Source organism: Schistocerca cancellata, chromosome 10 (assembly GCF_023864275.1).
Source record: "Schistocerca cancellata isolate TAMUIC-IGC-003103 chromosome 10, iqSchCanc2.1, whole genome shotgun sequence".
Classification (NCBI taxonomy): Eukaryota; Metazoa; Arthropoda; class Insecta; order Orthoptera; family Acrididae; genus Schistocerca; species Schistocerca cancellata.
Window position 1 is genome coordinate 120,283,423 of NC_064635.1, and position 13,888 is coordinate 120,297,310.

Genomic DNA, 13,888 nt, shown 5'->3' on the forward strand with positions numbered 1-13,888 from the left:
ACCCCACGACTTATCTTAGAAAATAGATTAAGGAAAGACAAACCTATGTTGCTAGCATTTGTAAAATTAGAGAAAGCTTTTGACAATGTTGACTGGAATGCTCTTTTTCAAATTCTGAGGGTGGCAGGGGTAAAATACAGGGAGCAAAAGGCTATTTACAATTTGTACAGAAACCAGATGGCAGTTATAAGAGTTGAGGGGCATGAAAGGGAAGCAGTGGTTGGGAAGGGAGTGAGATAGGATTGTAGCCTATCCCCGATGTTGTTCAATCTGTATATTGAGCAAGCAGTAAAGGAAACAAAAGGAAAATTCGATGTAGGAATAGAAATCCATGGAGAAGAAATAATAACTTTGAGGTTCGCCGATGACATTGTAATTCTTTCAGAGACAGCAAAGGACCTGGAAGAGCAGTTGAACGGAATGGGCAGTGTTTTGAAGGGAGGATATAAGATGAACATCAGCAAAAGCAAAAGGAGGATAATGGAATGTAGTCGAATTAAATTGGGTGATGCTGCCGGAATTAGATTAGGAAATGAGACACTTAAAATAGTAAAGGAGCAAAATAACTTATGATGGTCGAAGTAGAGAGGATATAAAATGTAGACTGGCAATGGCAAGGAAAGCGTTTCTGAAGAAGAGAAATTTGTTAACATAGAGTGTAGATTTAATTGTCAGGAAGTGGTTTCTGAAAGTATTTGCATGGAGTGTAGCCATGTATGGAAGTGAAATGTGGACGATAGATAGTTTGGCCAAAAAGAGAATAGAAGCTTTCGAAATGTGGTGCTACAGAAGAATGCTGAAGATTAGATGGGTAGATCACATAACTAATGATGAGGTATTGAACAGAATTGGGGAGAAGAGGAGTTTGTGGCACAACCTGACTGGGAGAAGGGATTGCTTGGTAGGACATGTTCTGAGGCATCAAGGGATCACAAATTTAGTACTGGAGGGCAGCGAGGAGGGTAAAAATCGTAGAGGGAGACCAAGAGATGAATACACTAAACAGATTCAGAAGGATGTAGGTTGCAGTAGGTACTGGGAGATGAAGAAGCTTGCACAGGATAGAGTAGCGTGGAGAGCTGCATCAAACCAGTCTCTAGATTGAAGACCACAATGATAACATAGATATATAAAAGAAGGGGACTTGGAAGAAATAGAATGGAAATAAAAGTAAGGCATTGAGAAATGCTAATTATTATCTTCTTTGAGTATGGAGATTTACTGATAATCAAGAACAGAACAAGATTTAATTTCACTGGAAAATAATTTGTGATTTCTTGTTGAATTTAGAGAACTTCTGTTGCAGACTAATGATTCATAGAAGTTATGTGGTTCAATACTTCAGTTTACATTTGAATGAGCAAGTGGCCAGTGGAACTGAAGTGTGTGAAAACATCTCTCAAATGGTATCAAGAATGGATGGGCCGCAGTGATGAGGTTTTGGAAGTGGATGGGCAGTATTCGTTTTGAGCCACAAAAGACTTTTAATTTTTTGATGTTTTCTTGTGTTGTAACCAGTTCACTGTTCCTTTTGATATGTATTGTGTATCACCTTTCTGCACTATATACCTTAAAGATACATGATGAGGAACCTTGTGAATATTTTTTCCAGTGCATTTTCGGCCTCTTGTCCGACAATTTATCAGTTTATCAAAGCTTCTTGAGCTTATTTTTCTCTGGGAGGTGGTCCATTTAATATTTTTTGAGTCAGTTTCACTGCCTGCTTTGAATTAATTTATTTCTCATCTACCGTATTGTGCATCCGTTTGTGTTTCAGTGACGAGCTCCCTGTGCAGCTGACATTACCTCGCGCTCTGAGGGAGGCACGGAACAGGCAGCAGCTTTCTTCCCTGGCATTGCTTGGGCAGGGTGAGTATGTCCGTGACCAATGTTGTCTGCAGTGTTGCTATCAGAATTATCCTCAACTTTTGTCAAACACAGTTTGACACTATGCTCCCAGTCTGAAGCAGTAAGTCTTACAACCACATCTAACTGTGAAGACATACTTGCTATACAAGGTCAGCAATGTGATATGCATTATTTTTTACCCTCAGTCCATTCTTGTCTAATTTGTGTAGATTGTTCCTGTTTGAGAAGTTTGTAGCCCTCAATACACAATTAATTAATTAATACATTTTGGTAACATTTAATGAAAACTTTGTTACAATTTCCTTGTTTGTGTGTGTGTGTGTGCGTGTGTGTGTGTGTGATAACATAACAATGAGGGGAGGGGGAGAAAAAATAAAGAAGTAAACCCATCAGGAATTGTGATGGACCTAAAAATGAACTGCTCCCTTCTTCACATAACTTCTCTTTTAAAGTTATACCTTCTAGTGTAAAAACTGTTTGCTGCATCCATTAGTTGAACTATTCAGCACAGTTTTATACTTTAAGTTTACCAAAGGTTATGTAAACAATAAAACATTCTATTTGCCTGAATGTAAGCTGAATTTTTTCTCCCGAAATCAGCAATGGAAAATTAGTGGGCAACTTACGTGTGCAGCACCACAAACACTGCTATATTTTAATATCTTACAAACTTTGACTATAGTGTTCATTTATTAATTACAAATAGAATCAACACTTTCATTGAAGTTTGGAAATTAATTGTTGTATATGATGTAACAGTGTAACTGTCTTACATTGTTGACATTTCATGTAGGTAGTGACTATTATCATGTTAAAGATTCTACTCATTTACACGAAAGGACAAGTGTACTTTTCTCAAACTGAAGAGTTAGATTTGGTTCACACCATTCAATGTCAACACTGGTAGTAGGGCGACAGGGGATTAACTGGCTTTGTAACTCTAAATTTCCAGCTCACAGCTATTTGTTATGTGGGCAGTATATGTAGTTAAGAAGCTTTTAAAAGACATGGATCAAGGAAAGCTGCAATTATGCAAAAGTCTCACTGTATTGTGCACAACTTTTGTAAGTGGGTAACATAATACAGATTTTTCTCCACTATATTCCTCTTTCCTCCCTCCACCCCCCCACCCCCCCTCAAAAGTAATGGTGTGGCTCATATTCGGATGTGGCTTATATTCAGGCCAATACAGTTACCCTAAGTTGTGTGAAATGTACTTTCAGGTGTATGCTGAGAATCGTACTATGTTTTTTGGTCGGACATTTCAGAGTTCTGGCGGTACCCGATGGCAAACCCCCGCCCTCCCGAAGTTTCCCTGCACCAGCAGCAGCATCCTCAGCAGCAACATCCTCAGCAGCAGCAACAACAACAGACGGTGGTCGGCACACTGGAGAGCGTGCAGAGGATGCAGACCAACACCGTCGTCAGCGTCGGCACTGGCACGGCCGACCAGACGTCGCCGAGCAGCGCGAGTGCCAGCTCCCTCAGCAGCTTCGGGAGCGGTACGTGTGTTCCTGTGCTTCTGTGGCTTTCTGAAGCTTTGCAGTGGCCATCTGTACTCTAAGCTCAAAGTTTATGTCAGTAATACCAGTCGGAAACGTTCGTAGGAAGTTGTGGGGGGTGGGTGAACAACTGATTATATATGAAGTTTTCTTTTCAATCCCAGGAGGAACAAAGATATACTTAACTGTAGAAAAATAGTTTTGATCTGCTTTTTGTAAAAGACATTGTTAATGTTGTAAGTGATTATGAAAATTGTTATAATAATGATAATAATTGACATTGGTAATGTTTTCAAGATTACAAAATATGTTTGACAATTGTTCAGTATTATGATACTTTTTCCAGTCAGGTCTTTAATACATATTTCCAGTGCTTTTCTCCTAAAAAAAAGTTTGAGGGTACTCCGACATTGGATATAATGCAGCGAAAATTAGTTATAACTGAAGCATGGGATACCACCTGTCTGCTTTTAGCCATGACGTCATCAACATGTCGAACTACAAAAAAAATGGTATCTGACTCTTCAGTTGACTTAGCTCAAATGAAGCAAGCGATACCGAGAAAGACCCTAACATACAAGAGAATGTGGTATCGAACACTTCAGTTTGTCACTTTAAATGAAGCACAGTTTGTTAGTTTTCTGCTCATCTCTCACCTCCAACTTAACTTACAAGTTGCAACGAAAGACAGGACACACTGTAAAACTTTGCACAACCGACAAGAATGGAACAGCAAGCACAAACGAATAAAGAACAAAAAAACAAAAATGGCAATGAATCGCGAAGGATCATGGTAGCGGGACCGTAGAGGCATCTATCTGTAGCTTCAGTTTGTCACTTTAAATGAAGCACAGTTTGTTAGTTTTCTGCTCATCTCGCACCTCCAACTTAACTTACAAGTTGCAACGAAAGACAGGACACACTGTAAAACTTTGCACAACCGACAAGAATGGAACAGCAAGCACAAACGAATAAAGAACAAAAAAACAAAAATGGCAATGAATCGCGAAGGATCATGGTAGCTGGACCGTAGAGGCATCTATCTGTAGCTCGGCGTTTGAGTGTACGCGTATCCGTTTAGCACTACTGTCGCCCACTATTAGCGGGCGAGGGCACTACACACTTGCCGAAATGGCTGCCAGCGATTCAGATGTTGAGAATGGTTGCCGCAGCTTCGAAATGCTTGACACTGTCAATGACATCGCTTTTCCCACCAAAAACTGCACTGGTATCGTTCGTATTGCAATTACCGACACGAAAAAATGAAATAAAAAATTTATGTCCGTGAAATAAATCTTTGGCAATCTTCCAAGTTCTCAACATCGTAAAAAAGTTACTTTGTCGACGAAAAAGTTTAAGGGTACGCATCCCCCAGTGTCCCCCAGAAAAACAACACTCCATATTTCTACATAAACAAGTTGTATATACACCTGTGTGGATGGAAATGAAAGTAAAAAGTACTGTTTTCAAAATGTTATTGGTTCGGGTGGCAACTATATTATTTATAATGTATCATAGGCCGATACCAAAAAATAAAAAGTATTCCACTGACTAGTTCTGTTATAATGTGAATTACAAATATATGATAGTGAGTTAGACAATATTTAATAAGAGACATGTAATCACACTCAGGGAGCCGGCAGAACAGCAGCTGCGGAGGCACGCCGACATCGGACGTCCTGGGACCCTGTGAGTCGAGGCCCGTCGTGCTTGAGTTGGCACCGCTGTCGCCCTCCCCCTCCAGTGTGGGTGACGGCCAGTCACACCACACTCTCTCCACCTTCAAGGGGGCATCGGTGTCCACTGACAGTGGTGCGTACCAGTACTCCGGCAGCAACACGCAGCTAACTTTATGCCTCCAGGCAGTTTGTGTGTGTCAGAAGTGGTGAAAAAGTATCATTCTGATACGAGTGCTTTATCACCATGTAATATCTAGTAGCCAGTGTGACGTAAGATTCCGTTGTTTTGACAACATAGGGATCAGTGTTTTTGTTGATAGTACAATAGAAACCTTATGTCACTGCTTTCTGCACATGCGTGTATTGGGCTGGTGTGTAAGTTTGTAGCATTTTTCTGTAAGTTTGATAAACACAACAGATAATTTAGTCATCAATAATATATTCACCTTCACTATTTACAACAGTCTACCAAAACTGAAGTAACTTTTAGATTTGAAACTGTAGAAATCACATGGTTTTAAGGCGAAGAACTCATCGAGCTGCGTTTGGAGCACATCTTCGTCTGGAAAGGAAATTACTTGAAGGTTGATTGATAGAGAGCAGAAAAGGTGACAGTCTGAGGGTAGAAGATGAGGTGATAAGGTGAGTGCAGAGTGACTTCCAGAACCAACTCCTCTCTAGTGTTTTTTGTCAGTCTAGCAGAATGTGGGTGGGCGTTATCGTGGAGTAGCACAACTTCATGCAGTCTTCCTGGTCATTATTCGTGGACTGCATCTGCAAGACATCTCAGTTGTTGACATTAAATGTCATAAGTGTTGGTTGCACCTCAGGGAAGCAATTCATAGTACACCACACATTTGCCATTCCACCAGATGCATAACATAATCTTTTGTGGATGCATGCAGGTTTTGGTTCGTGGGGGTTGCTGCTTTGTTTGGGCCCAGTGATTCCTTTCTTTTCATTATGTTATCGTAAAGACACCATTTTTAATCATCAGTTAAGATACAAGATAGGAATGGTCATTGTTGGTCACAACAATTGATGGTGGGTAAGCAGAGGTGCACGTACGGCCACCTGCTGATTTCTATGATTTTGGCTTAGAGATTTGGTTACCAGTACACCCGATTCTTGACCCTTCCCCATTGTATGCAAATGTCGCATGGTGGTGGCATGATCACAGTTCATTATGTTTGCCAGCTCTCAAGTTCACAGACATGAAGCATTGTGGATTAATGTATTTAAATGATTTTCATGAGACCCTGAAAGTCTCGGAGAGTGTGAAGCGTCACTAATGTCAAAAGGATCCTTCTTAAAATGAGAGAACCATTTTCTTCCCGTGCTGTGACCATTGGCATTATCCTCATACACAGCACAAATGTTTCTGGCCGCTTCTGCTGCTGTCGCCTCTCCATTGAACTCAAACAGAAGAATATGTCAGAAATGTTCAGATTTCTACACTCAACACCCCATTTTCTAGCATCCTCATCTCTCTCTCTCTCTCTCTCTCTCTCTCTCTCTCTCTCCAAATGATAATGGCAGTATATAAACTCAAATAGCAACAGTGAACTACAAATAAAAAATGACAATTGATAAATAAACCCATAGCAACCGGAATACCAACATGCAAAACAAAAATGCTATGAACTTAGGCTCCAGCCTAGTATACAGTCTGATAATGACCACTAGCTGGTCAAAATTGGTAACTGCATTTTTAAATGTGTTTGTGTGTGTTGTCACAAAAAATAAGACAAGTTTTTAAAGCTGAGTGGAACTGTTAGAATGTGTGGTGATATTTTTAGCAAACAAAAGTTGAAATAGCAGGATGTTTTAATCAGCAGTAATGGTATCTTACCAATTACATATAAGTGAGATTTCTGAGAGGCCTATAATGTTTAATAACTTTCACAGGTGTAAATTAGCATTCATTGATTCATTCATTCATTGTGTTCTGTAGATTCTTTCAAGAAGGGGAGCCACCAGGAATGTGGAAAAAGTCAAATTATACATTAACAAGAGACAAAGAATTCATAGAAACTTATTCTGTATCCAGTCTTATCAATAAATTATCACATCTACTCTCAATGCTATATACATACATGCTGTCTAAGCTTAAGTGAGTAAGTTAGTAAGAGAACTGCAACTTTAAAAAAATCTGTCTTCTCAGATATACAAGAGAGCTGCTATTCACCTGCTATTAGTAACTTAATGTGTACTTCATTACACAGTGTCTTTTTTTCTGAGGGAAATACATGTCTTTTTTTCCCCAAGGAAATACAAATATACAAATTTAAATGCTATGTCCTATTACAGTACATTACTTCTTGTCATGTAGCTTTACAATAAGCATTGCTACTTGCTACAGAACTATTTCATTCCCTGTTTATAGGTATCCAGATAATTTAAACGAGTGGTTAATAAAGTATATTTTTAATTTTTTTATGAACTGGTAGGAATTCCCAATTTCCTGCTTTGTGTAGGATGGGAGCTTATGGAAAATATGTACTGAGTACTTAACTCCGTTCTGAACATTACACATGGAGGAAAGAACTACAGTTTTAATTTTTTGTCTTTGAGTATGGAGAATGTGCTAGGGCACTGGGCTCACCATCCCAACCCTCTTAGTGCTGCCATGATTAAAGGCTGTACTTATAGTTGGACTAATAGCCCAGTCACAAGCTCGTGCCACAGATTTTACTTTGTTGTGGCTGTGCATATCACAGTTCAGCTAAAACTGATTTTTATTATCTGCAACAAAAACCATAAAGAATAAATGTGTTTGAAATTGAATGCGACAATTCAGATATCTTTAAATTTACTTTTGATGCACTGCCCTAAAAAGCAGGGAGTGAAAATGTACAAAATAAGCAGGTCAGTACAGTGAGAGATGCTTCCAAGAATGTTAGACATTAGACTGACCATCTTGATTACTTTTTTAAATGGGGATATCGAAAAAACTCCATTGAATAATAAAATAAATGTAAAGAATAAGAAACAGTTTATTAATGTTTGAGGTGCTTCCAGTATAAATTATTATCCAGCTGTACTCCAAGGAATTTTACGGTATGGTTTTCGCTGAGTGTGTGACCAATAATGTTTACATCAGGTGGAAACAGATTAATCGTACTCTCTGGGACCAGAAAGAGTTGCCGACACGGTCTTCTTTTTATCGTGTACGTTACAGGTTCCCTGTTCTTATTTGATTGCAGGCAGCCCCACGAGTACTAGCCCTCCAGTAGCCACAGCCCCGCCGCCCCGAACAACCAGGCCTACCCCACCAAACACCCTGAATCTCGTCTGTGCTGCAGCTCCAGGTCAGTTTTAGACAGCTTTTTTTTAATGGCGCTTACCTGACATCACCCGTCATGATATTCTATATATTTAGCAATGATTCTCATCTCATAATTATATAAAAGATATTTATAATTATGAAACCACTATGCCAAGCATTTAAAAAATAAATGTTTACATCCTTACTTGCAGTGTCATACAGTGTTGAAATGTACAGGATGTCCATAATTAAAGTTCCAGTTTCGAAACACTGTAGAAAGAGAACCACAGCTTAGAATGACGTCAGATTTGTATGTTCAAATTTCAGCCTATTACTCATGCAGGGGGAAATGACATGGAACAAAAATTAATGAAAATTCTTGCAATAGAGGACACTGCAAGTGTTTTAAAATATGCCGTCCACCATTTTCTGCTACAAGTTAAAATCTGTTTCACAACAGATCGGAATGCCTCGGGAGTCACGTTCAGAATGCATTGCGCAACGTGTGCCATAAATTCAGCACGGAATGCAACTTTTGGATAACCCCACAGCCAGAAGTCTCACAGATCAGATCAGGCGATCTGGACTGCCAGACTGTAGGAAAATGATGGCTGATAATTGTAGCATTTCTGTAATGCCTGTGCAGCAGCTGCTTCACTGACTGTGCAGTGTGTAGAGGAGAGAACGCCATCTTACAAAAAATGATCCTGCGCACACATCCACACAGATGAAGCATCAGAATGACGTCGGTGCACTAAAGACACTTGTAGCGCTTACCAGTGATGATGTTGATAACAGGATCCACAGGCCTCATTGGCTCGAAAAAACGTGGCTGTATGATAAACACTGGAGTCAACCTATGCCACACAGTGACCTCTGCAGAGTCAAGTGGTACTGGTTGATGTATGTGCAGATTGTCCATTGCTCATATTCTGCAGTTTTGCGTATTGACATGTCCTCGGAGAGGAAAATGGTCGTCATCTGTCCGCAGAATGTTCCATGCCCATTCATTGACCTGTTCCCTGCAGGCAAAAAATTCCAGCCACCGGTTCAGTCACTGTTCTCGTAAAAGACCTTTATCAGCAGTGCGTGATCTTTCATGGAGACAGTCATATTGCGTGTCTTGGATGCAAATTGAGGAACAGCCATGGGCAAGGTATCTGTTGGTGTGAATAGTCTGACAGATACTGCACCATCTATTGGTCAGACTTTTGTTAAATGCTGTTTTGTTCCGTGACGTTTCCCCCATCAACGATAGGAAATTTGATGACATTTGAAGCAGTGGCTCCAATTCTACAGAATTTTGAAACTGGAACTTCAATTATGGAAGCTGTGTAAATGACAGAAACAAAATTTCTGTACCTTCCATTTTACTCCTTAAATTAATATTTTGACTACTAGAAGAGACAATCCAAAAGTGACATATGGTGAAAGTAAAGAAATTAACTGAAATTCAAATGTTAGACAGTATGTGCATTTTAACAAAGATAATCAAAATTTGTAAAAAGAAATGTACTGCAGAAGTTGCAGGTCTGTTATTCTATATTTAGTTATGTAAGCAAGTGTATTAGGTGTAAATATAATGCAAATATACAAAATTGTACAATGACAGTGCCCTTACGTAATGATGCATTGTGTATAACCTTGTGGTGTGTGTCCACTGCAGTGGCTAACTGTTAATGGCTGCTTCTTTGGTGGATTCACTCGATCCTGAGACTTCAGGTGTATGCAGAGCCGAGTACAAGTATGGAATGCCCACTGCAGTGGACTTCCTACATTTGCAGCATCAGGACTGATTGAAGACAACAAAGAAGTGACCATTGACAAGTGTCCTCTGCATTGGACATGGCGCGTAACAGGATAAATTAATTACATCTGACTACTGAGGAATAAATACATACCAGTTTCTAATTTAGAATGTTATTAAAAAAAGAAATGAGTGGAAAGATATGTTGACTCGGGTAAGCTAAGTTGCCTAGTACCAGTCCAGGAGAAAGATTGTACATACATAGAACCATCAAATTTAATTCTTAAATTCTGTGACTGTGTATGCTTTCAAAATTTCAGTTTCTCCCATTCATCACAGTTGCAATCACTCTCTCCTCCCCTGTGCCTGTAGCACGTGCCCTTATTCTGGGGTCTAGGTGCTTATCCTCCATTTGATTTCTTACACTATGATACATTTAGTAGTGTTGACTATTCACTTTAGACAATATTCAAAACAACAAAGGAATTGCCTCTACTAACATTTGAGACATATTTTGATCTTGTCTTATTGTCTCAATTGTCATTCACATTGTTTGGTATATTCTAGTTAGGGTAATAATGAATCAAATGAATTATTAGCCTGTGGTTTCTTGCAACTACATGTGGTGAGAGCATAATTCTGTATGGTAACGTACCTGTAGATATAAACTTCTTTAAACTAGTCATCACATATTTAATGTTGGCAAATAAGATTTTGACAAGTTACCTCTCAGCCTCCATTTACTCACCAGAAGCTAGAGATGTTGCAAGATGATGATGGTGATGACTTGGTGCAATGTAAATGTGGACTGTACAAATTTTATTGCTGAATAACTGTTATGGCCAGCCTTAAATCACTCTGTAACTTACGGTGCTTGGGGTTCAATCAAAATGAATGTTTTCAGGAATATAAGGTTTGTGCTACTGTCAGTAGTTCTATTAATTCTTTAATTCTGTTACTTATATACTGGTCCTTGTAATTTTCATTGACAATTTCAATGTGTAGTAGAGAAGAGTGGTGGAATGTGAGGACAAACTTATTCCAAAGTGCTTCAGTGATCTCAAATTATAAACAAGATGTCACCGTATGTCTTAGCAGGTTTTATATTAGTGAAGAAATAAGGTCATGACTTATTTGAGGAGGAATTTTGGGAAAAAGAAAGTCAGGTTATTACACAAGTGACAGAAGCTGAATTATTTTTAGTGATTTTGGCTGCGTATATCCAGTGTGTCCTTCCAGGTAAACTCGTACATTGGCAGATGAAATATTGTTGTCATGCTCCACAAACTCTTATCCTTTGAAACATCCAGGTGCAAAAAAGTAACAGGACAAATCATACACATCATCGTTTCCAAATTGTTACAATCTTTGAAGCTGCTAACTAAGTAGTTTCAAGGTGTAGATAAGCTTATAAATAGGAGGTAAACCTAGTATTTACATTTTCTCATGATAGAAAGTAAATTATTGCTGTACGTAATTCGATTTTGATTTTTGATTTTAAGAAAAGGATAGCACCTGCATTTGCAGCATATCTTGCTAAGAAACAGGGAAACCACCTGTTAACTGTCCAACTGGTAATGCTATTGCCATCTGATTATTTCATTTCACTCTGGTGGATACACAACTGCAGTTTCAGCTTTGTAGCCTTTTCAAGTGCCACAATACGTCTTGATGGACACTTGTACAGTGGCACTCAACCTCCTGGTAAGCCAGTTTGAATCCTGGCAGTTGTAAAAATTTTTGCTGCCAGGTACTTGGCTGACCGGGGGCGGTGGGTGATGGCGTACAGTTCCTGATCACCAGGCATTGCACTAGTATCTTGGTTTGAATACCAAACAAGCTCGGTGGCCCCACTTGATGCTATTGGCTGGGAGTAGGCTGTGTGACAGCTCTGGGTTTTGAGTTTCACTATCTCTCTCTTCCCTCACTCTCCCCCCCCCCCCCCTCCCCTTTTACACACACACACACACACACACAGTATTACAGATATTGTAATGGAGCATGTTATTACTGAATAAACAAAAAAATTGAGAGAACATGAGAGACTGTCTTCTTAATGCAGCTTGATAGTATATTAGAGTATCAAGTGAAAGTATAAATTAGGTTATCAGCAGTTTTACAGATAAATATACAGTGTAGCTTAATTTCGAAAAGACAATAATGAATCACTTGAAAATGGCCACAAAGTCAAAATTACAAGAGTTTATTCAGAAGAAAATAAAATGGCAGTCAAGCATTATAATTCAGACAGTTCTATATGACTGATGGTAAGAAAACCGCTTGTTTTTATTTTTTCACAATAGAGACTGCACATTCAACCAAATTTTTACTTTGAGATCCAGTCTACTAGATTAATTATGAATAGAAGAAATATCTGGGCTCTGATGCACACGATAAAAATGTTCTAGTATTTTAAAAGGAGACTGTACTATTGATTCACATGCATAAAATAAAAGCTAACCTAGGTTTTGGAACTTTATTTCTTGGGGAGCAAAGGAGGGTAGGTTGGGAAAGGTTAAAAAGTAAGAGCAGGTCACACATATGTTCCAATTAACTCTGAGAGTGTTATAGTTATGACAGTAGAGTGGAATAATTTGCTGTTTGTTGCACTTTCAGCTGCACCTATTGGCCCTCCTGCTGTGATTAGCCCAGGCACAGCCACAACGGGAGGCAAGACCCCACCTCCACCGCCTCCTCGATGGGCCAAACCGTCGGTCTCGGTTACCAACAACTTCACCGTAACGACAACCGTCACATTTAGCGTGAACCAGAACTCGACGACACCCCCGGCGCACGTCGAAGTGTCCTGTGTGCAGGTGAGCAGTTAGTTCTGTAGGTAGCAGCCAAGGCTGCGGAAGTAGTGTTTCAAAAATCCAATTGTTCTTTACAGTGATTTTAACCTGCAAGATGTCTTTCGAGAAAACTCAGAGCATTTGTAACTGGTGGAAAATTTCTGTGTACAGTACAGGCTTATTGATAAGTACCTATGGGGTTCCAGAAAATGATTGTGTACCTACAACACATACAGGAAATACGCTGAGATGACAAATGTTGTGGAATAGCCATGTGCTTATATACAGATGGTAGTAGTGTCACATACACGAGGTATGAAATGGCAGTGAATTGACGAAGCCGCCATTTGTACTCTGGTGATTCGTGTGAAAAGATGTCTGATGTGATTATAGCTGCACGACTGACATTAATAGACTTTGAACATGGAATGGTAGTTAGACATGTGGGCCATTCTATTTCTGAGGTTGTTAGGGAATACAATATTCCGTGATGTACAGTGTCAAGAGTGTGCCGAGAAACCAAATTTCTGGCATTATCTTACACAATTGCCAACAGCCTTCACTTAATAACTGAGAACAGTGGCGTTTCTGCAGAGTTGTCAGTGCTAGCAGACAAGGTACACTGCATGAAATAATCATAGAAATCAATGTGAGATGTATGTCGAATGTATTCACTAGGACAGTGCGGCAAAACTGAACATTAATGCGCTATGGCAGCAGACAACCAATGTGAGTGTCTTTGCTAACAGCATGACATTGCCTGCAGTGCCTGTCCTGGTCTCGTGACCGTATCGGTTGGACCCTAGATGACTGGAAAACCATGCCCTGGTCATTTGGTAAGGAGCTGATGGTAGGGTTCAAGTGTGGTGCAGGCTGTACAAAGCCACTGGCCAAGGCACTGTGCAAGCTGGTGGTGGCTCCATAATTGTATGGGCTATGTTTTCATGGAATGGACTGGGGCCTCTGGTCCAACTGCACTGACCATTGGCTACTTGGAGACCATTTGCAGCCATTCATGGCCTTCATGTTCC

The 13,888-nt window shown here is 39.7% G+C and overlaps 1 protein-coding gene across 5 annotated transcripts in view; it reads left to right on the forward strand.

Annotated features, from left to right (window-relative positions):
- The window catches only part of LOC126106489 (protein sprint), a 555,062-nt gene that overhangs the window by 480,609 nt on the left and 60,565 nt on the right, over nt 1-13,888 (forward strand). For all 5 annotated transcript variants that reach the window (XM_049912792.1, XM_049912791.1, XM_049912790.1 and 2 more), the window contains 5 exons: nt 1,778-1,869; nt 3,138-3,371; nt 5,004-5,183; nt 8,257-8,361; nt 12,682-12,881. In XM_049912792.1, the coding sequence (XP_049768749.1) occupies nt 1,778-1,869; nt 3,138-3,371; nt 5,004-5,183; nt 8,257-8,361; nt 12,682-12,881 (811 nt within the window). The remainder of the gene's footprint in view (nt 1-1,777; nt 1,870-3,137; nt 3,372-5,003; nt 5,184-8,256; nt 8,362-12,681; nt 12,882-13,888) is intronic.